The sequence below is a fragment of the Astatotilapia calliptera genome, chromosome 7 (assembly GCF_964374335.1).
Source record: "Astatotilapia calliptera chromosome 7, fAstCal68.1, whole genome shotgun sequence".
Classification (NCBI taxonomy): domain Eukaryota; kingdom Metazoa; phylum Chordata; class Actinopteri; order Cichliformes; family Cichlidae; genus Astatotilapia; species Astatotilapia calliptera.
Genome location: NC_137428.1, coordinates 59,147,656 through 59,168,871, shown reverse-complemented (window position 1 = coordinate 59,168,871; position 21,216 = coordinate 59,147,656). Strand labels below are relative to the sequence as shown.

Sequence of the window (21,216 nt, the reverse complement as noted above, 5' to 3'; positions counted from 1 at the left end):
CTATGTAATGTACTCAAGGGAGCCAGTTTTGCTTTTATTTTCAATAGCAGGAAACATTCACTATGAATTTTTATGTCTTTTTTTAAGACCTTTTACATCTCCACTGCAGGTAGTTGAAGCAGGACAGTTAAAGTCAAAATAAGTGCTAATGTAAGTTTTTTATTTAAAATATTTTGTATTATCACTACTACATATGGCATTATATAATTTTTGACATTTTTTTCAGTGTCGTCTCAGAGCCTACAGAGGGTAGCCGAGGTTCAGTTTCAAGGGTCACTTGTAAACCCTTTCCCTCTTAGCTTACAAACACACACAGCTACACTCACACACCCCTCTTGTATCCAGTAATATGCTTCACACCTTCCTTCCGTTCAGTATGGAACGGTCAGGGAATTAGCCGTCTTGTGCTCGCGCAATAAGCCAGGGGTTGCGGGAGCGCGCGCGGATTGTCCACCATCTCAGCCCCTCAGGCTGTGCAAATCGCGCGTCTTGTCAATCATCTCCCTGGCGAAGACCTGATCCTCCGCGAGTACTGGTGAGTCCTCTTTTCGCTTTCTTTCATCGGAAGTGCAAATTTTAAAAAAAGCGCGCATCATTTTGCTATCCAGCACTGAGGCATATACAGGTATATCCTATGGTGTCCGATTTATAAGGGTCATTTGGACTTTACCACTCATTTATTTGCAAGTGTTTACAATACCCATGATTTGAGCTACTGCTACTGTTGAAATCCCCCGATGGATGTAGTGGTGCGTGTCAGTGTGCTGAGACTGTGTTTTTTTCCCCAAACCACCATCTGCGTGCGCACAACTGTTGCGCCAACGAGCATCCAATTAAACATATTTATCGAATCACCAAAGCAACTGCCCAGGGATTAATTAGTCAAAATGAAAATTAGATAATTTGATGACGTCTCTTGTCGATGTTTTTATGCTGATTTAGATTTAGGCTTCAATGATAGTCTGTAGGCTCGAGTGAAAGTTTGATGCAAGTCATTTTGAGCTCTCCTTGCTGTTGTTGTGCTGGAAAGTAACAAGCGGTTCTTTGAAATTAGCGATGGGTGGGTGCTTCAGGAGAGACAGTATTAGAGCAGCGCCACATTAAAGTTAGTGTGCAGGTACATCTGACCCCCGGCGTCTCGGGTTGAGCTGTCAGCAAGCTTACAGGCCTATAAGCCCCATGCTGAGACACACGCAATTCTGTTGTCACTCCTCCGGTGCCTGCTTTAAAGTTACCAGGAAAGGAGGACAAATACGTCATAAAACAGACTTGGGGGATAAAAGTCAGTAAAAAATATTCAAATAAATAAAACATGAGGAGAATATTAGTAGTCAGGGGCAATCACCACACTATCATTAAGATGCTAATTTATTGATTAAAAGATGAAATCCAAAAAGGATAATTTGGGGGAATAATATTCTCTTAGAAGAGAACTTCTTGACCAATTTTTTTTTAATCCAGTTGTATTTTGTTTTTGTTTTTCTAGATCTGAGGTCTTAGTTTTGACCTAATAGCTGGAAAGAGGCATACATCTATAAGAGTGTTGTGGGAGGGGGAAACTGATGTCAGTGGTGGCTTTAGATGATGACAGAAGTGTGGGGAAGGTTTCAGGATCTACGAGAGGAAAGAGGAGACCTGTGTGAATCTAAATCTTAATTGTCACACAGAAAGGAGTTTTAGATGTGGTCCAGCACCCAAGCTCCAGGCTTAATATTTCCAGCAGATTAATGATGGACCTCTGTGGTATGTTAATGGGACATGATTAATTCGGTTAACTGCAAAGTGTGCATAAATATTATTATATATGAACAGTTTTAGCAAGAATCTCAGCCACAGAAGAAATGGCACTATGACTAATAAGCTAATTGAATAGGGCTCAAAATATGGAACATCCAATGGAAATGAAATTAAAACAACAAACCAGACCCGTTTGCAAAATTATTAGAGAGAAATCTAAAACACCCTACCTACATTACATAATTAAACAGACCAATCATAAATGTCCAATAGACCATGTGTAGTCAAACAGGAACATCAATATCTGTTTTGAATGTTTACTTTGTGCTAAAAATGCAGAAGAAAAGAAAGTAACCTGCAATTTTACCTGCAATGTCTTGCCAGTGTGTGTCAAGCTGTGTTTGCTGACTCTTGGATAACTGGGATTATCGTGGATGTTTGTGTATATGTGTAAGGGGATTGACTGTTGAAGTTGTTGTCGTTTTTGTTGTACTCGTGCTGGTTTGTTGGCTGTTAGTGTAATTGTGTAACTGGAGGCTTAGTATTTTAGGTTGGTAGGACTTTAATACAATTTTACCAACATACAAAGTGTAATCATGATGCAAACATTGTGACCATTTTCGGTTCCAAGAAGTAATCTTAATATTTAAAAAATTTAAATTTTAAAAATGTTGTGTTCAATCCTTCAGGTAATTTTCCAAGGAAAAGAAATAGCTGGCATTGTTTTTCTGAAGCTCTAATTGGTCAACAGATGAAAGGAATTATAACAAAACATCATCAGTTGGCAACCAAAACTCCAGAAAAAACAGAAGAAGATCCCCTGACCCCCAAAACATTTTTTTAGCGTAGCATCTGAGTAAAAAAAATTTTTTCTTTATATTGTACATCTTTATACAGTAGCACATCAATTATAGCCCTAACTAAGCAAATTACACTGAAAAACATGCTATGATAATTAAAAATATGACAATATACAAATAGTGATAAAGAAAATGTACTGTACTGATCATGCAGGGGGGAAAAACTACATATTGCTTAAAAAATCACTCAGACTGAATAAAGATTTCAAATCAAAACACATATTGAGATGTTTTGGTGACAACATAAAAGTTTTTAAATAGAGAAAGATTTTTTCAGATTTGACATGTTTTAACCTCTTATCAGTTTCAGAAACATAAATATAATAGTATCTCAAAGCACATGGACAATATTATATTGCATCGAAATGGACTGTAACTGTTTTTTGTCAGTTTTTTTGACATGTGATCTTATACTACTATGTTCAGCAATGCTAGTTTTTTCAAACATTTTCCTGTGAGGGGATAGAAGGGAGGAATAAAAACAGAAAGCATTATACTTATTAAACACTTTTTTTTAGGAGAATTCATCAGACAGAGATGAAAGGATGATGCTGTTCTTGGCTGTGCAGAGTGAAATGTAAAGCCGCTGTTAAAATATTAGTCATAGTTTATTATAAAATGTGTTTGTTTTTTCAATTTACGTTTAAGAAAAACTAAATGGACTGTTACATCTTTTGAATAACTGAAGCTCGAAGAAAACAATAATAATGAAAGTGAAATTGACGTATTTAATCTTACGAGCTCTGATCCTGTTTCAGTGCATTAGTATGCACAAACGTGCTCAAAGCAAAGGTCAAATTCGCCTTTTGGTTTCACATGGGCCACAAACCTCACTGTCCTGGGTTGGTGATCACAATGTCTAACTCTTATAGCTGACTTTGTTGCTCTTTGCTATGCCTCACCTGATCTGCTCTAAAAAGACTTAAAAAAAAAACCTTCCAAAAGCCTCAAAAAGAGCTGTGTAAAAGTCTACATTGTGCTGAAAAGTTAATGTAGAGTTCCAAGTCAAGCCAAAGAAATGACTCCATATTTTATTTCTGTGAATTCAAGGGATTCACAGCAATAGCGAGAGTGTGAGTCACAGTCTTTCGAGATGCCGCTTCATTCTTTAGCACCAGAGTCTGAGCTCAGCGACCAAATTGTCCCAACAGATTGCAGCCTGTGCTGCTTGGATTGCAGTGTGGGCTTAATCTGAGCCTACAGCTTCAATTGAGTAAAAAAAAGGGAGACAAGACAGCTTAATTTTGGCTTTGAGTTTATCTGTCAGTCTGAAAGAGCCCCTACTGTTTTCTCAGATATATTATTTGACCTTAAATTAAGGATCAATCTAAATATTTCATATTTTCTGCAAAAAGACTGAGAAGACAACATTTGCCTCAGTTTTATTATTTGTTTTTTCCCATACAATAATGATTTTTTATCCCATTGTATACATGAGTGTATATTGTTAGGTCGACAAAAAAAAAGTCTTCTTGACTTGATATATAATTAAATGGGCATTTAAAAAAAACATAATAATTAAAGGTAAATTAAAATAAACCTTGACTCGCTTCCTTGTTCTTTTAATTAGGAGGTCTAATGAATGTTAGATAACATGTCATCACTTTATAAGTTATACTTATAAGTTTTACTTACAGGAATGAGAGCACAAAACAGTTGCATTAAGTTATATATTAATATTCTCCTGGCAGGCCTTTGGCAACACTTAACTCTTGTTTTCTCTTTCATGTGCCCACAGAGGGATGAAACGGAAACGAATGTATGCCCTTAACCACAGCAATGAGTGAGTCATCGTCCTTTCACTCACAGAAGCTTATTTCATTGGCCCGATCACTGTCTGGGCTCGGACTTGACGCCGCCAATGGAGGCCCTGTCAACCTCGATGACAATGACGAGCCTCCACCTCCGGTATGGTTGCACCTGAACGCTGGCTTTAACATCCCACGTCTGTAGCGCATCTTTTCCTCCTACAGCTCTGCTTTCTTATTCTGGAGATGTCACATTTAAACTGTTGCCACGTTGCCTGTACAGTATTCGCCCTAAAATCACAGCCTTTATCTCATCACTCAGCCAAATTATAATATTTGTTTTCTGGTTTGGTAGGAGTCTGGCATTGAGCTTGGCCCTGGGCTTTTTTTTGCTGATGGCAAGAGGAAAGTGGACTACGTGCTTTGCTACAAATACAAAAAAAGGAGAACATCAAAGTCGCGTCTTTCCCTTTCATCTAACGGGAGTCTACCGATACCTATACCAATGCCAATCCCGATACAAGGTCGATGGGAAGCGGAAGCAGAGTCTGGGGAGCCGGGAGCTCATGCGGGAGACGCGGAAGAGTCTAAGCTTACTGAGGAGGAAAAAGCTTTAATGAGGGAGGAGTTTGAAGCAGGCCTGCTGGAGGCTGGGCTACAGATTGAGCGTGATAAGGAGGTGTGTATGTGCTTTTACAGAGCTTTCACAGTGAATATTGTTGTTTACAGCTTTGGACTGCCCTTAAGTGATTCGACCACAAATCCTATGATTGGACAGCTGCCCAGCAGGTAAACCATAAGCCTGCCCGCTGAAGCTAGAAGCCTCGTCTGCACAATAGAATGCTTAATTTCAGTGGTGTATGATTGAATAATAAATTAAAAAATACACAACTAACAACAAAATAGTGCCGGATTTGTTTTTTCATGAACACAATGTACAAAGGGTTTGTTTCTATCCTATTTGTGTCTTTGCACATAAATGCATTTAGTGTGTGATTTTTCTGTCTGTCTATTTGATTGTGCAGAGCTCGTAGGTTAAATTGGCTGCTGTTTTACATGGGGATTAAGAGCATTGATTGTAAGGGCGAAGCCAAAGGCCAGATTATAGGACCTTATTAAACAGTGAGTTAATACTGTGAAGCGTGTGCTGGCTGCCACATACATGTATTTGGCTGCGACTAGTAAGTATTTATATGTAAAGGAATAGTGTGCTTGATCATGTCTTAGCTATAACATCGAAAGGTTTTTTGTTATTAAAGCTAGCAATAACATTATTATGTTTTACAATATTCATTACTTGTCCCCATTGAGGCTCAGGATACATGTGAAAAAGGCTGTTACGGATTTACTGCTGTAAATGCACAACATAGCCATATCTGGGAGGTGATGTTTGAGCTTGTGATGCTGTACCTGCCTAGCAATGTGGTCACTGCAGTAATTGCTTTGGCAGACAGGAAGACAGAGCTCAAGAAGCTCAGTAACTGACCACATTTCGTATTATCAGAACCGATAATTGGGTACATCATTGCAATTTGCAGGAAAGCGTCCCAACAGTTATCTGCAGTTTTCCATACTTTGCAGGATTGAGTGGTCCTGGATTTGTGATAATGGGATTTCTTACAAAACAGCTTCATCAAATATAATCAAATGTGTCATCCTGACAGGTTTAGAGAAGCATATATTTTAGTTATGAATGTAATTTTTTGCCATCTTCACATTTCTAATGACTCTCTCTGGCAATATGTGTGCTGATGTGCAGAGGTCAAACGGCATGGGGTTTATTCGACTGCACATCCCATGGTCAATACTGAGCCGAGAAGCGGAGCTGCAGAAGATCAAAGTCGCAGTAAAAAAGGTCAGCAGTTTCACGCAGTCAGTAACATATCTTGGTCAGTGAAATTCCAGTTTTATTTAGTACATTTTGAGCTTTTTTTTTTGAGATTTTTAATTTGGTTCGGGGACTTGCAGTTTGGAAAACTGTGGAAAATGACCAAGTAGCTTTGATCAAAATGTTTTTCATGTGTGTCGTCTTTCTGTAGAAATGTGAATTGCGGAAACGGACAGGCATTGCTGGGATGTGGGATTCTGTTGCCACTAAAATCAACACACCATTTCAGCCGGACGTCCCCGATTTTGACATCCAGAGGGACTCCCAGACACGCGTCAATTTTAAAACCCTCAAACACCCTTTTATCAGAGACAAACTCCATCTGTGAGTACATAGATGATCACACTTACTGGTGAATAATAAGGACAATCTTAGCTTTGGACACACATAGTTTTATTGGTGACTGAAAAATCAAAGTGGTATTCAGTAGGTATTATATTTTAATATAAAGATAATTCAGAACTTTGTATGCCACTGAAACACGCAAAAAAGGAACTTGCCATTCGCAAAACTTTTGAGAACAGCCTTTATTTTTAACCCTAATTTATTTTGTCCCTACAGCTATGACATCAAGTCAACAGAGACTCTGTTTGACAATGCGACGCGGAGCAGAATAGTGAGTCCGGGAGTTTTTGTCATGAAAAAAAGATTCTGAAATCTAAAGTTTAAATATAAATGAGCTCACTTAAAATTTCTATACTATGTTACGTGTGCTTCTAGGTAGCTGAGATTATTTCACGTACTACTTGCAGACACTCTTGCCAAACTACCGGTGAGATCTACTTTTTTTCTGTTTCATATTGTTCAGAGTCATGCTGACAGTCGTAGCTAAACTGCCTGTGTGTTACATTACCTTCTTGTGTTGTAAGGCATCAACTCTTTACTGGCTCGGGGTGTCTATGTTGCTGCTTTCCCTCTGCATGACGTAAGTAAAATGAAGACCTCTGCTTGAAGTGCTTTTGTTCTGCTCAGTTACTGTATATAAGTAACAAAAAAATGTACAACTCCTAAAAACCTCATCTTCACTCAATCCTGTGGATTTAATATGATTTAAAGTAAACCACTATGTGTCTTATAAAGAGCTGATCACTTTTTCTGTTTTAGGGGTCATTCACAAGGAGAGGACGGAAAGATCAGAGAAATGATAGACAGGTGAGTTTTCTCTAACTGGATGTGGATAAGCATGTGTTGACAAAATGTTTTTTCCCTCTGGAACATCCTTGATGACGTCGATGGAGGTGATACATTCATTTAAGGGATAAAATCTTTGCTGTTGCTAACCAAGCTTCAGAGCGCTTAGGCGCTAACATATTTTAAAAATAATACAATGTACAAATCTATATGTGATCCAGTAGTTTGAGTTCTTTCATACATAATCAAATCTTAATACAGTTTGATTATTTACTATCAACACCCTGGGTGAGGTCCACAGGTCTGACATTTATAATGAAAGGCCTGAAAACATTGCATCTGACATTTTAGTTATTAACTGTTATAAACTTTTCTGTCATGTTCTTGTGCATCTTTCAGCTCCTCCATGAAGAATGGGCTAACTATGGAGTCATGCATAAATACCAGCCTGTAGATCTTATCAGGTACTGAGCTATGAATTTCTAGCTATAGCTTTAGCTTTTAGTGTATTGTTCATTACAGCCACTAATACTGATCTTTAAGAAACAATATAGGTGTTTAAGGCTTGCCATTATCATTATTATTATTATTATAGATGAGATGCCAAGTCAAAGTTTTAAACTAAAAGTACTAATTCTACTATTAATAATAAAGTTCATAGATGTGCCAAGTAAACGTTAAGGTTTCTAATGTTTCTCAGGTGAGATCAGTTTTTTCTTGTGTTTTTAAATTGAACACCGCTTGAGTCTAAAATAGCATATGTCCTTGGCTCTTCACATTTCCACTTGACAAAAATGTATAGCCTGCACGTTGCTCCTTTGTTTACAGAAAGTACTTTGGAGAACAGATTGGGTTGTATTTTGCATGGCTGGGTGTTTATACTCAGCTCCTCATCCCTCCTTCAGTACTGGGCATCATTGTCTTCCTATACGGCATACTTACTGTGGATACCAATGTGCCAAGGTGGGTAGATACTAATTAGTCTTCAAATCTGTTTGTGCTTATCAAAAGTGTATTACTGACACACAGTGTTAATGTTATTATGCATGTGCTGTTTTAACATGTGTATTTAAGTCAGGAGACGTGTAATGACAGCTTGAACATCACCATGTGTCCACTTTGTGATGGCGTGTGCGACTACTGGCGTCTGAGTTCGGTGTGCTCATTGGCCCGAGCTTCATACCTGTTTGACAATGGAGCCACTGTCCTCTTTGCTATTTTCATGTCTCTGTGGGGTAACTATACACACTTTAATGCATATCCCTGTTACAGCATACGCAGTAAGTTTTAACACAGCAACTCCAGTAGATAGACAGACATTTAATAAACACTTAGATTTCTTAATTCAACTTTCAGTTTACCCAGATATACATTTTAAGATATGAAGCTACTTATTTTGTAAAAAAACAGGCTTATTTAATTTTCTGAACACATTCACATTTAGGATATGTTTGTGAATAAATTTCCTGCCAAAATAGATTTTTTTTAACCTAGTGAATGCAAATAATTTTTTTTAAATGGTTATATTTTTTTTAATTTCTCTGAATTCCTTATGTTCATTTTTTTGTAGCTGCATGGTTTCTTGAGCACTGGAAAAGGCGGCAGATGTATCTGAAACATACGTGGGACCTGACGAGCCTCGAGGATGAGGAGGTAATGAAGTAGATTTGGCATATTGTACAATTAAAAAAAAACTATGCTCTAATAACTGAAAATGAAAATCAATCAAATTATTACATAATTTTATTTTTTCACTTTCTATTTTTATAACCCATGTAAGTCAAGCCCAGAGTTTTAACCTCTTGACACTTGACGGCAGGGATAAGTTGTGGTTTACCTTGTAGATTATCATTTGTTTCAGAACACCGCCCATCCCCTACATACACATACCTGTAGGCACCCATGTATCCATGTGTTTAGGGTGTTAAGTGTGGTAATGGGATTGGCGAGTTCTTAAAGGGTATTTCCTGGATAGTATGACAAAGCAGGGTCATAACATACACAGACACAGCCTAGAACAACTATAGCTGTTTGAACTTCGCTTGAGATTATCCAGCGGACGTACATGAGAATGTACCCTGACCAGCCACTTCATTAGGTACTCCTGCTATCCAATCGCATAACATCAGCTCCATTCGTCCACTCCATCCATTTAAACATATAGACGTTAGGCAACATGCTCTGCTAAAATTCAAACAGAATGGGGAATAAAGTGATTTTAAACATGTCATGGTTATAGATCTCAGATCCAAGATCCAGGTCCAAGTATCAAAAACTGTTTACTTTAGTTTTTTACTGGGATTTTCGCCCGCAAACATTTCTAAAATTTAAAGAGAAGGATCCAAAAGTCCAAAAGAGAAATATCCAGAAAATGCCATACTGATGCCAGAGGTCAGAAAGGCAACAGTAACTCAAATCACGACTTGTTACAACCAAGGAATGCAGAAGAGCATCTCTGAGTGCACAACACATCAAACCTTGAAGTGGATAGCTGCCACTCCTGTCAGCTGGGAACTACAAACTGAGGCTGCAGTTACTCTGGGCTCACCAAAGGTGCACAGTAGAAAAAAAAATGGTCCATATCTACTGCAACATTTGGATGGCAGGGTCAGATTTTGAAACATGAGCAACAGAAAGACTCTGTCATGCCTTGTGTCAACGGTTCAGTTTAATGATGTAGGTGATATCTTCTTGGAACACGTTTAGCTCCTTAGTACCACTTAAGCATTGTTTAACACCACAGCCTGCCTGAATATAAGTCTATCCTTTTATGACCATGTTATTCTGATGGCTGCTTCCCCCAGAATAACATGCCATGGCCCACAGCTTAAATAATCTCATACTGGTTTTTTGAACATCACGAGGGGTTCATTATGCTCAAATGGTCTCCACAGACACCAGATCTCAATTCAATTGGGGACCTTTGGGATGTGGTGGGATGGGAGATTGCCATGTTGAATTTGCAGCCGACAAATCTGCAGCAACTTGTGTGATGCTGTCATGTTGATATCGACCAAAATCTCTCAGGAAGGTTTCTGTCATCTTGTTAAGTCTAAGGCTCAAGTGGGTCTTTACCAGAGACTAGCAAGGTGTACTGAATAAACTAGCCAATGAGTGTGTCTTAGAAATAGTTGAAATTCATGAAATTCATAGCAACGACATGTGGCCCCTCCCCAGAACCGTCCATCCATCTTTTTTTTTTCCAAATTCTTATTCAAATGAACTATTTTTGAATAAATATATAACACAGAGAATTATCTGTTGTGTGTTACAGAGTTCATGAACAGCATTCATTTATGAAAACAGCTAATCTTTCTTACTCTCTCTCTTCCCTTTCTAACTGTGTGTGCATATCTGTCTCTGCCTCTTTCATTCGTCACTTTGTCTCCTGCCCGAAGGAGCGAGTCCAGGTGGGCAGGTTTCTTTACCCGCAAGTTTCTGTAGCCATTTTTTATGCATTGTGAAATAAATTCATTGTTAATGTTTTAATGTGTTGGCATTTAATGGGTTGTGTATCTACAGTTAAGAATTTTAATACTAAACATCAGCAATTGAAAAACTCAGTTAATGGTCACAGTTGCAGATTGAAATCACTTACATTAAAGGTGTAAATAATTCACACAAAATAAATGGTTTTGTAATGGCAGATGCCAGACATTAGTACATGTGTTTTAAATGTGTGTGTGTGTGTGTGTGTGTGTGTGTGTGTGTACTGCAGGAGGAGCTGAGACCTGAATATGAAGAAGCACTGCAGGAGAAAAAAGCCAAGATGAAAGCACAGTCTGCAAACAAGGTATAATGTGTGTTTTTATTCACATTCAGTTTTATAACTTGCCACACAAAAGACACAGATTTCACTCACTCACTGCGTCTTTTTTCCTCTGTTGCAGATGACTCAGTCTGGGGACGGTAGAGATGGAGAAACAGACCAGATGCTGGCCTACCAGGTATCACTACACTGCCCTGAGTGACAGGACATTATGTGGACAGAGCTGCTGGGGGTAAAGGGCAGGGCTGTATTTAAACTTCTTTCATTACTGCTAGCAGATAATGTCACTCCCCGATTTACTTTATTCTCAATGAAGTTAAGTGAATTACTGCCAGAAAAGCAAATCTTACAGTTTATCTGGGTTTTTCATATATTGTAGATTTAATATAGACTACCTGTGTGTGTATGACTTTATGTTGGTTCATAATAAACCCCCCTACACCTACTGTGGATGGTTGAGTCCAAAGCAGCTTACCTGCCTGAGATTAGCCCAGATTACTGTTGGAGAGGGAAAAGGGAGCAGAGGAAGAAGGGGAGGGGATTTCTGTCCTTTGAGATGGCAAACACGCACCTGCCAGACAGAAACAAAAACGTGTGTGCATGTGTGTGTGTAGAACATGTGCAGTGCATTAATGCACAGTGCTAACTCATATACCGATGATGAGAACAAAAATAATATGCATGTTTTCTTGGCAGCAAGAGCCCGAGTCACTGGACATAGAGGATCACATGCCAGGTTATCTCATCAATATATCCACCTTACTACTGCTGGTACTGCAATCATACTTTCTTCTTATTCTCACATTTCTATCTTTCTTTTTTGTTGATTTGATTTCTTAAGGGAGATTATTATTATTATTATCATTATTTGTATTTTTATTTGTTTGTATTTAACAGTAATCAGAAGGTTTTTATATTTTAATATAAACTTTAAAGTTTTTATAAACTTTTTGTGTCTTCAGATATTCATCACCTTCTCAGCGGTGTTCGGGGTGGCAGTTTACCGCATCTGCATGCTGAGTGTGTGGTCCATGAACCCTGATCCGGAGGCCAAGGCCAGCGTTAGGATGACAGTCACAACCACAGGCATCATCCTCAATATGCTGGTTGTTCTGGTGTTGGAAGAGGTCTACGGAGCGATCGCCGTGTGGCTAACTGAGCTTGGTACTTTTTTAATGCTGTTAGAAAGTTTAATCATTGAAATTGTTTAAATTGGAGACAGAAAGCAGTAAAATCTTGAAGGTAAAACAAGTTATAAAACTGGACACTCACCAGCAAACATAATTTACTACTCAAGAAAGTAAGGCATTACACATTACCGCATTTTCCTGAATTTATATTACTTGATTACTCCCTGGAGAAAGTAATTCATTACAGTACTTGTTACATTACTTTTGTGTTACCTGAAACTCATTGTCACAAAATTATCAGTTGACAGTATAAACCTGAGGCTACAGTCTCACACTCCAGCACATAACCTCATCCTAAGCAGGTGAGGTGTGAAGACACACATGTGATCTATCTTTATATGTATGAACACAAAACTGGCAACACAGCACAGAGATGAAAACCACCCGAAGCCACAGTGATTCTATTCTAGAAACATCTTTACTGATTATAACGGTGTCACTGTTGTTGAGACAGCTCTAACATTGTCCACTCTGTTTTACAAGATCTGTCTTTAAGCCTTCTGCTGTTTGAGTTTTAATTTTCATGTAACTAACTGTATCATCTAACACGATTAGATACTTCACCATGTATTTTAGTACAACAGGTCTTGGTGATATTGTTAGTGAAACGTAACCAGTATAAAGAAACTGATGATGCAGGTGATGTGTTTAAAGTTGTAATTGGAATTAATAGAATTAAGTCATGTCTCAACAGAACTTCCAAAGACAACGGAGGAGTTTGAAGAGAGACTAATATTCAAGTCCTTCTTCCTCAAATCCATGAACGCCTTTGCACCAATTTTCTATGTGGCCTTCTTCAAGGGCAGGTCTGTATTTTTGTCTTTCTTCACAAGCTCATAAAGTGACCTGGGGTCCCATTTGATGTGGGACTACACAGCATTTTTATTCTTTGTCTGTCGTCTCACAGGTAGAGATAATTAACCATTTTGATTGTCACCAGTTTTCTAAAATTAGCACTGCAGGAGAGATACTTTTCTAATGTCTGGCTTGTATCCAATGGCTGTGAAGCAAACAGGGAAGGCTGTAATCATGGGTCGAGTGCAGGTTAACCTGTTGCCGTCTTTTGCTGCCCAAGATACAGCCAACAGGGAAAAATGCGAGTGACCACAAAGTCATAATGGAGTACTATCACTTTCAATCTTTTGTCATCTCACTTATGCCAGTGTTTAGTTAAAAAATGGTGAAAGAATACATTTTTATACAGTTTTAATGGCAATAGTTATGCAGACTGTGACAGAGTATGATAGAAATTAAGCTGTTGAAATTGCATAAGGCAACACAATCTTTCTCTTCCTATATGGTTAATGTATTTACTTAGCAAAGGAATGGAAAATTGCATTCAAATTAAATATATTTCCTCTTCATATGCTACATTTCATATATATTGTCTCACACAAACATACTCTTTGCCCCATGATTAGTTTGCTGAGATGAGTTTGTCCTACTCACTCTGCACTGTGTGTCTTCATTCCTTTATCACGTGACTTGGTCCTCTCCTCATACAGGTTTGCTGGGCGGCCTGGCGATTATGTTTATGTCTTTGGAGACTATCGCATGGAGGAGGTTTGTTGCACTACACACATCAGTGATTATTGTTTTGTGTATGTACGTGTAAGATAAATGATCTGTAGTCTTTTATGTAAATGTGTGTTTTGCCTTCTACAGTGCGCCCCTCCTGGCTGCCTCATTGAGCTGTGCATCCAGCTCAGCATGATCATGCTCGGAAAACAACTCATCCAAAACAATGTGTTTGAGATACTCGTACCGTAAGTGTTCCCAGATACTGCTTAATGTACAGAATTTGAATCTGTAATTTGACTCTGTAAATATATCTTTTCTGTTTTACAGTAAGTTGAAAAAGATGTACAGAACAATACAGGAACAAAAAGGAAAGAATAGAGGAGCAGAAGATGAGGACAGTGAAACAGAGGAGAAGCGACCGAAACAGCAGTTTGACAAGGATTTCACCCTCGAACCGTTTGAAGGTGTCAGTCCAGAATACATGGAAATGAGTAAGTCTCTTCTGGTCCCTTGGATATATATTTATTCACAAAATCATTCAATACTGCAACGAACCTGCATTAACATGTAACCATGTGTGCATGTCTTGACATATACAGTAATCCAGTATGGGTTTGTGACTCTGTTTGTGGCCTCCTTCCCGCTGGCACCAGCGTTTGCGCTGCTCAACAATGTCATCGAGATTCGCCTCGACGCTGCAAAATTTGTCACCGAAATCCGGCGTCCCGATGCTGTGAGGTGCAAAGACATAGGTACAGATTTCACATGTGCTCATGTCCTCTCTGTCTTCCTCTGTGTGAATGTGACACTAAAAAAAACCCTATCCCTAAATTTCTAATCAAGTTCTTTTTCTTTCCTTTCTTTTACATGAATACACGCATGCCCACACACATTGATACACATGGATTGACACACTTCTTTCCTCCCCTTTGTCTCTTTTCATGTGCATGCTATCTCCAGGGATTTGGTACAACATCCTTTGTGGAATCAGCAAATTCTCTGTCATCACCAATGTAAGTGTGTGTGCGTGTATGAGTCTTCTCTCTATAACCTTTGACTTCTGGCAGAGAAGTGTATACTGAAGGGAACTCCAGTTTAACTGCAACTTAATGCTGCTGCTATGTCCTTGCTGAATAAGTGCAAATGTTCAGTCCATCGAATTAAATTCTGTTTACTGAAATTCATAATATTGTAACAAGGCACTCTATGGCAGCTAGAGGTGTGGCATAATTTGCAGGTCTCTGAGCTCAAAAGCAACTTTAATGCAGCTTTAAATTATTTTAATTGCTCATATACTTGAATTTGCAGTATACTTAAAATCTTCCTCCTTTCACTTTGATGCTGGTTTGCAGCATTTCTGTGTCATAGCATAGAAATGCTGCAAACACATGTGGAACAGTTGTAACAAAGTGTACTTTTAAACATATAATATAATATAATATAATATAATATAATATAATATAATATAATATAATATAATATAATATAATATAATATAATATAATATAATACAATATAATATAATATATAATATAATATATAATGTAAGTTGCAAATTGAAATAGTCGGGACTTTTTTGGTTGGCTCTTTTAGAGGTCTACAAATTTCACAACAGACATGCAACAAATTAAATTTTTAAAAATACTGATTTCCTTTTTTATTTGTCACTCATCTTGTCACTGGTGTTACCATATTCTTTTGGCAAGTTTAAAGGCTTTACAAAATATTATTCCTCAGCCTCTTTAGGATAAGGAAACAAGATTTCATTTTATTATTTACAGTTTGGTTTGTTCAGCTTGTGGCTGTTTGACATTTGTTTATTTGTGCATTTGCTAATAACAATATAAATATTAGAGTTACAGTTAAAAATGAATAATAACGCAATCCTGTATATCCTAACCCACACAGTTACTAATTACTAATGTGTCGAAATCAAATATTAAACACCTTGCTTGATGTGATCGGAAAAAAAGCCCCACTCAGTTTGGAGATACCAAACAAAAGGAGGATTAATAATGAGAAAGAAATGTTTTCTGTAAATTGGAGTCATTAATTTAATCAGTTTTTATTTTGTTCTTTTTCTTACAATTCACTAAAGGTAAGGTAAAATCTTAAACTAAACCTTTTTTATGAAATTATAAAATAAAAGAGAAAAGTTCTTATAAATGAAAAGAGGCATTGGTCTTATTGCGAGCAATTCAGTAAATATGTCAGAGGAAATGCTGGGAATTGAGTGATGTCATCACTATCATTTTTTCTTTCAAAATAATACACTTTTTTAATATGAAAACATCAGGGGAATAATACTTTCTTTATATATATGTTTTTAGATTTTGTCTACAATTCATTTTGTTATGTCACGTTTATTGTATGTTTGATAGTTATGTAGATATTATTGCATTTTAAATGGTGAAAAAAAACCCCACTTTTTAAAACAAAACATGCTGCTTACCACTATCCTTTATTGTGTGGTGGAGCACTCATCTGTGGTGCTTGGATCTATATATAAACTGCTTTCGGCTAATTTATTCTCAAAGGGATGCCACAGCTCGACGTGTTTATTTTGGCAGATTACACCAGAAACCCTTCCTGACAATAATATATTTGACAAATCTTGTCAATTTGATGGCTCAGGTATAATTGTTCAAATCACATATTGTAATATTTTAACACAGACATAAATCAAAAATTTAATTAAAACACCAAATTATTTTTAAAGTGTAATATTTCTTTAAAAGCTACAGACAAAAAAGTAGACAGTATTACCAATGTTACGTTATTCTTATTATTGGACCATAAAGTTATTTATTGCTAATGTAACTTTCACCCCTTGTTTGTCTTTCTAGGCATTTGTCATCTCCTTCACATCAGAGTTTGTTCCACGAATGGTTTACCAGTACATGTACAGCGCTAATGGCACCATGAGCGGATACACGGAGCACTCGCTGTCCTACTTCGATGTCAGCAACTTCCCCTCTGGCACAGCGCCAAACACCACCCTTATCACTGGAGTATCCATGTGCAGGTCAGAGTCACTCTATTAACCTTGACCTACCTGGAACTTTCTTTAAATCCTTTAGTCCAGCAGCTTAGCGCTTTACCTGGAACATATACAAAAAGACTTCCTCAAGATTTCCACATTTTGTCATGTGTCAGATTCATTTTTCATCAGTCTTCATGGATACTTGAAAATTACAAAGCAAACTTTTTTTGAAGGTATTGTTAAATGTATTAAAGATAACAATTTACTTCAGTATTCAGACCTTACAGGGCTATAATTGAGCTCTGGCGCATCCTGTTAAAATTAATGAGATGTTTCAGCAACTTAACTGGGTACAGCCTATATGAAAAGGCACACACCTGTCGATATAAATTCTTCCTGTTGATGGTGGATGTCAGATTGAAGGCCAAACCGTAGCGTATCCTGTATGATACTGGAAGAGCAGTGGCTTATCACAGAGCAGACGCTGAGGGACATACTGTGATTCATGCTCATATCCATCCAGTATCCGCTTCAAAATTTCCATCCATCCATTCAGCCACACAGCCAGCAGTTTTCTTAACGGATTATTCCTCTCTCAGTCTATCTCACTTGTCATTTGGCGAGAGGCAGAGTGTATTCTGGTTAGGTTGGCAGTTCATCACATGGCCAACACATAGAAACAGACAGACAGTTTAGAATCACCATTTAACCTAACATGCATGTCTTTTAAGCTGTGCATGGAAATTCAACACCTAAGAGAAAATCACGCAGCGCCAGGGAGAGCATATCTGCATCGTCTCCCAGCCCCTCGTGGACTTGTTCACACATTTAAATAATGAGCGAGTGGTCACTATGAAAGATCCTTATGTGGAGATGGGACCATCACTGGTGTAGCAGTCCACCAATCAGGCCCTCGTGGTAGTGTAGCAAGTTTTGGAGCAGTTTCTTATCAAGCAGTTTATAGTTTTGTTTGGAGAAAATAGATCCGACTTCATTAACACTGTCTGTACAGACTAAGGCACTCGTGACAACGTAATGCAATGGGGATGTTTATGTTTTGTTTTTTGTTTGTTTTTATTACAACAAGGCGTGGAAGACAAGACGGGATAGTGATAAAGATGCTTGCAGAAAAAAATGTTAATTTTCAGTGAAAGTCTTTTGCAACCGATGACAAATAACCACCCCAAACACAAAAACACGGCCTAGAATGACCCAACCACAGGCAAGACCTGAGAGACGGGAACGTGGCTGTGCAGTGACACCAGGCAGTTCTGCCAAGAAGAATAGGCGAAGCTTCCAAAACAATCATGTGCCAAACTTGTAAGATCATTCCAAAGAAAGGCCGTGACTGTTGCCAAAGCTGCTTTAACCAAGTACTGAGAGAAACTTCTGAATGCTTAATGTATATAAAATGGGACGTTTCAGGCTTTTGTTTTAGTGCATTTACAAAACATTCATAAAACTTTTTGTGGAGTATTTGTGTGGAAATTAATAAGAGGTTAGAAAAAGAAGTATAAGAATCAATTTTGAGATTTGAAAGGATTTGAATTGTTTTTATTTTTTACTGTAAATGTGTGCAAGGATGAGTTTTAAGAAATTGTCAAATCTTGGCTTGGATAGCTTTTAGCTTTTTTGTGTGTATTTTTTTCCGTGCTCTCACATGTTTCTCTGTGCTAATACTCACAGTGTATCTTTCTGTCAGGTATAAAGACTACAGAGATCCTCCGTGGGCAACAGATTCATACACCTTCTCTAAACAGTACTGGTCTGTCCTGGCTGCAAAACTGGCCTTCGTAATTTTCTTCCAGGTATCAATATTACTTAGCTACAGTAGGACATATGCTACACTTAGTCTGAAAGGGTATCTCCAGCTCTGTTTTTACTTAAATCCATGAATAGCTTTCTATCCCGCTGATATGTGACTTCTCAAAGGATGTTAATATAATGTATAGATAAGTAGAGATGCACCAGTCCAACTTTTCCTCTTCTGATATTTGCTGATAGTTTTTATCTGACAGTAGCGTTGTCTTTGATATTAAGTTGGATAATTTATATTAATATGTCCTCTATTTCACTGTGACCAGACCTATTTATCTGATATTTATCTGTTTATAATAAAAAGTGATCTCAGTGAGTGTGCAAACTGCCTAATGGCATTCAGTGTTAATCCAGCAAAATAGTGCTTTCTTACCTATAGGCAGCCTCGCCTCTGTCAGTGCGCCCCAGGGCAGCTGTGGCTACAATGTAGCTTGCCATCACCAGTGTGTGAATGTGTGTGTGAATGGGTGAATGACTGAATGTAGTGTAAAGCGCTTTGGGGTCTTTAGGGACTAAGTAAAGCGCTATACAAATACAGGCTATTTACCATTTACCATAGGTACCTTTAAAAAAATTATTTTAACAAATACATTTTTGGCTTTCAAAACTATTTAACCCTCTTTAAAAATAAAAATCTAAACTCTTGTTACTTGTTTTTTCTATCAGAACCTTGCCATGTTCCTCAGCATGTTAGTTGCCTGGATGATCCCAGATGTACCACGATCTCTGCGGGAACAGCTGAAGAAAGAGAACATGTTGCTGATGGAGTTTCTGCTGACTCAAGACCAAGAAGCACGTGCCAAAACTCACTCCACAAAACCCTCAGCCCCCTACTTCCCCACCAACATAGACATTGTGGTGGAGGCACCACCAGAAAATCAAGAAGAAGTACAAGTGGAGGAAGAGGAAGTGGTGGGGGTTGAGATCAATTTGGATGCAAGGAGCAGAGATAGTGACAGTGATCCAGAGATTGGAAATGTATTGGTAGAAGGTGGAGTAAATGGTCTAGAAGAGCGAGGAGATGAAGGTGAAGAGGAAAACAGAGAGGCCGAAGGAACAGAAAAGGAAGGAGAAGGAGATGTTAAGGAGGAGGATGGGAAGGAAGAAGGTGGAAAGGAAGAGTTTGAGCAAGAGGAAAGTGATGAAAAGGAGAAAGGAGGGCAGAGAACAAATGAAGATGAAGCAAAGGAAGTTGAGAATGAAAATTTTACTGTAGATCTGGACGTCTTCATGAGTGAGCTGGGCCTCTTAGGTAAGAGGAGACAATTTAATAACAGAGCACAAGTTCTTCTTTCTTTGTTCATCTTGTCTGTGAAACATATTGTCTGCATCGTACAATTCATTTTTTTGTTTTTTGTTATATAGATGAAGAACCCTCATCGGGCACAATTAAAGATATGGAGCTTCCCCGCTCAGGCTCCAAACAAGAATGCCAGAAAGATGCTGAACCTCTGTCACATTCATCGTGTAAAAGAGGATCATCCCAGAGTCTGAAGATCTCCACGGAAGGGATTACAACAACAGATGATGAAACTAAGAGCTTCTCATTAATTGCACCTCCTCCCAGAGAGCCAGGCTCAAAGGCCAAGGCCCGATGCTCCACCCTGCCTTCTCGCCACAGAGGGGCTGAGGCTTGCTACAGCCTGCCAAGGCCCAGCCACTCCACCAGCCTCACCAGGTTCCAGCAGAAGTCCACACTTATTCCCCTGGTTTCCCTGGACCCTTCATCATCAGCTTCGCCCAGCCCATTATCTCCCACACACACACAGGCATCCGCATCATCTACACAGCCTCTACTTGCCCAACAGCACAAAGCCTCAACTGAACTGTTTGTGCTGAAAGGCCCTCCACCCCAACAGCCACGCTCCAGGGCCAAAGCCCGGTGCTTAACCCTGCCTCCAAGACAAAGAGCACAGGGTCCTGAGGAGCACTCTAAAAAGCCTAGCCATTCCACCAGCTTTACAAAGCTGGAAGACCGTATCCCGCCTTCCCCCAGTGAACTGAAGCGCAACAGACCAGTATGAGGAGAGCTGCAAGGCGAAGTGGAAGAGAAGGAGGGTGGAGGAGGGAGGGAGAGGACTATTCAGATAACCTTCTCCTGTCTGTGCCTGGAGGCACACCCTTCAGTCCCCACTGCATATACCTGTGGTGTGAAAGGAAACATAAATGGAAACTCCTTTTTATCATGTTACTCCTCATTATACTGCTCAGTGGTTTAGGGCTAAACCTAACAATGGGGGTGCTGGGCAATTCAGAGAAAGACTGCTCTGAAAGTCTCCTTGCTATGACCTGTGAAAAAAAACCCACTGGACCGTATTCTGTTTTATTTCTGTGTATATTTTTGGGCTGTTCTTTTTTGCCTACACTCACATCTCAGTAGCCAATGCTCCTCTGTTACTTCCAGTCCAACACATGCAGCAGTGCTGCCTTGTAGGCCAGCTGAAGATGAAACTGTATTCATTGCAGCTAGAATCAGCTCATGTGCTTTTAGATTTACGTTTATCTTTAGATGTTTTGATATATAAACACATGAACTTATAATAAAAGACCCCCATGTTTTTCATGTTTGTT

At 38.6% G+C, this 21,216-nt stretch overlaps 1 protein-coding gene across 1 annotated transcript; it reads left to right on the top strand.

The window, feature by feature from the left end:
* The first annotated feature begins 381 nt into the window (after positions 1 to 381).
* On the top strand, positions 382 to 21,208 carry ano2a (anoctamin 2a). The gene is made up of 28 exons (XM_026176028.2): positions 382 to 535; positions 4,336 to 4,505; positions 4,701 to 5,024; positions 6,105 to 6,200; positions 6,385 to 6,557; positions 6,795 to 6,849; positions 6,954 to 7,005; positions 7,103 to 7,158; positions 7,338 to 7,385; positions 7,764 to 7,828; positions 8,193 to 8,327; positions 8,439 to 8,599; positions 8,935 to 9,017; positions 10,763 to 10,774; positions 11,083 to 11,157; positions 11,255 to 11,311; positions 11,830 to 11,904; positions 12,096 to 12,297; positions 13,018 to 13,129; positions 13,829 to 13,886; positions 13,989 to 14,089; positions 14,172 to 14,335; positions 14,444 to 14,596; positions 14,805 to 14,857; positions 16,691 to 16,869; positions 18,530 to 18,635; positions 19,312 to 19,897; positions 20,011 to 21,208. Exons 2-28 carry the CDS (start codon positions 4,359 to 4,361, stop codon positions 20,667 to 20,669), a joined length of 3,987 nt encoding a protein of 1,328 aa, XP_026031813.2. The 5' UTR covers positions 382 to 535; positions 4,336 to 4,358; the 3' UTR covers positions 20,670 to 21,208.
* The last annotated feature ends 8 nt before the right edge of the window (positions 21,209 to 21,216 follow it).

What these genes read in the sequence shown, in the direction of transcription:
- ano2a (XM_026176028.2), top strand. Translation starts at nt 4,359, where the DNA reads ATGCCCTTAACCACAGCAATGAGTGAGTCATCGTCCTTTCACTCACAG. An exon ending in ATGCGACGCGGAGCAGAATA is followed by an intron (nt 6,850 to 6,953) that starts GTGAGTCCGGGA and finishes GTGTGCTTCTAG; the next exon opens with GTAGCTGAGATTATTTCACG. An exon ending in TGTGAGGTGCAAAGACATAG is followed by an intron (nt 14,597 to 14,804) that starts GTACAGATTTCA and finishes TGCTATCTCCAG; the next exon opens with GGATTTGGTACAACATCCTT.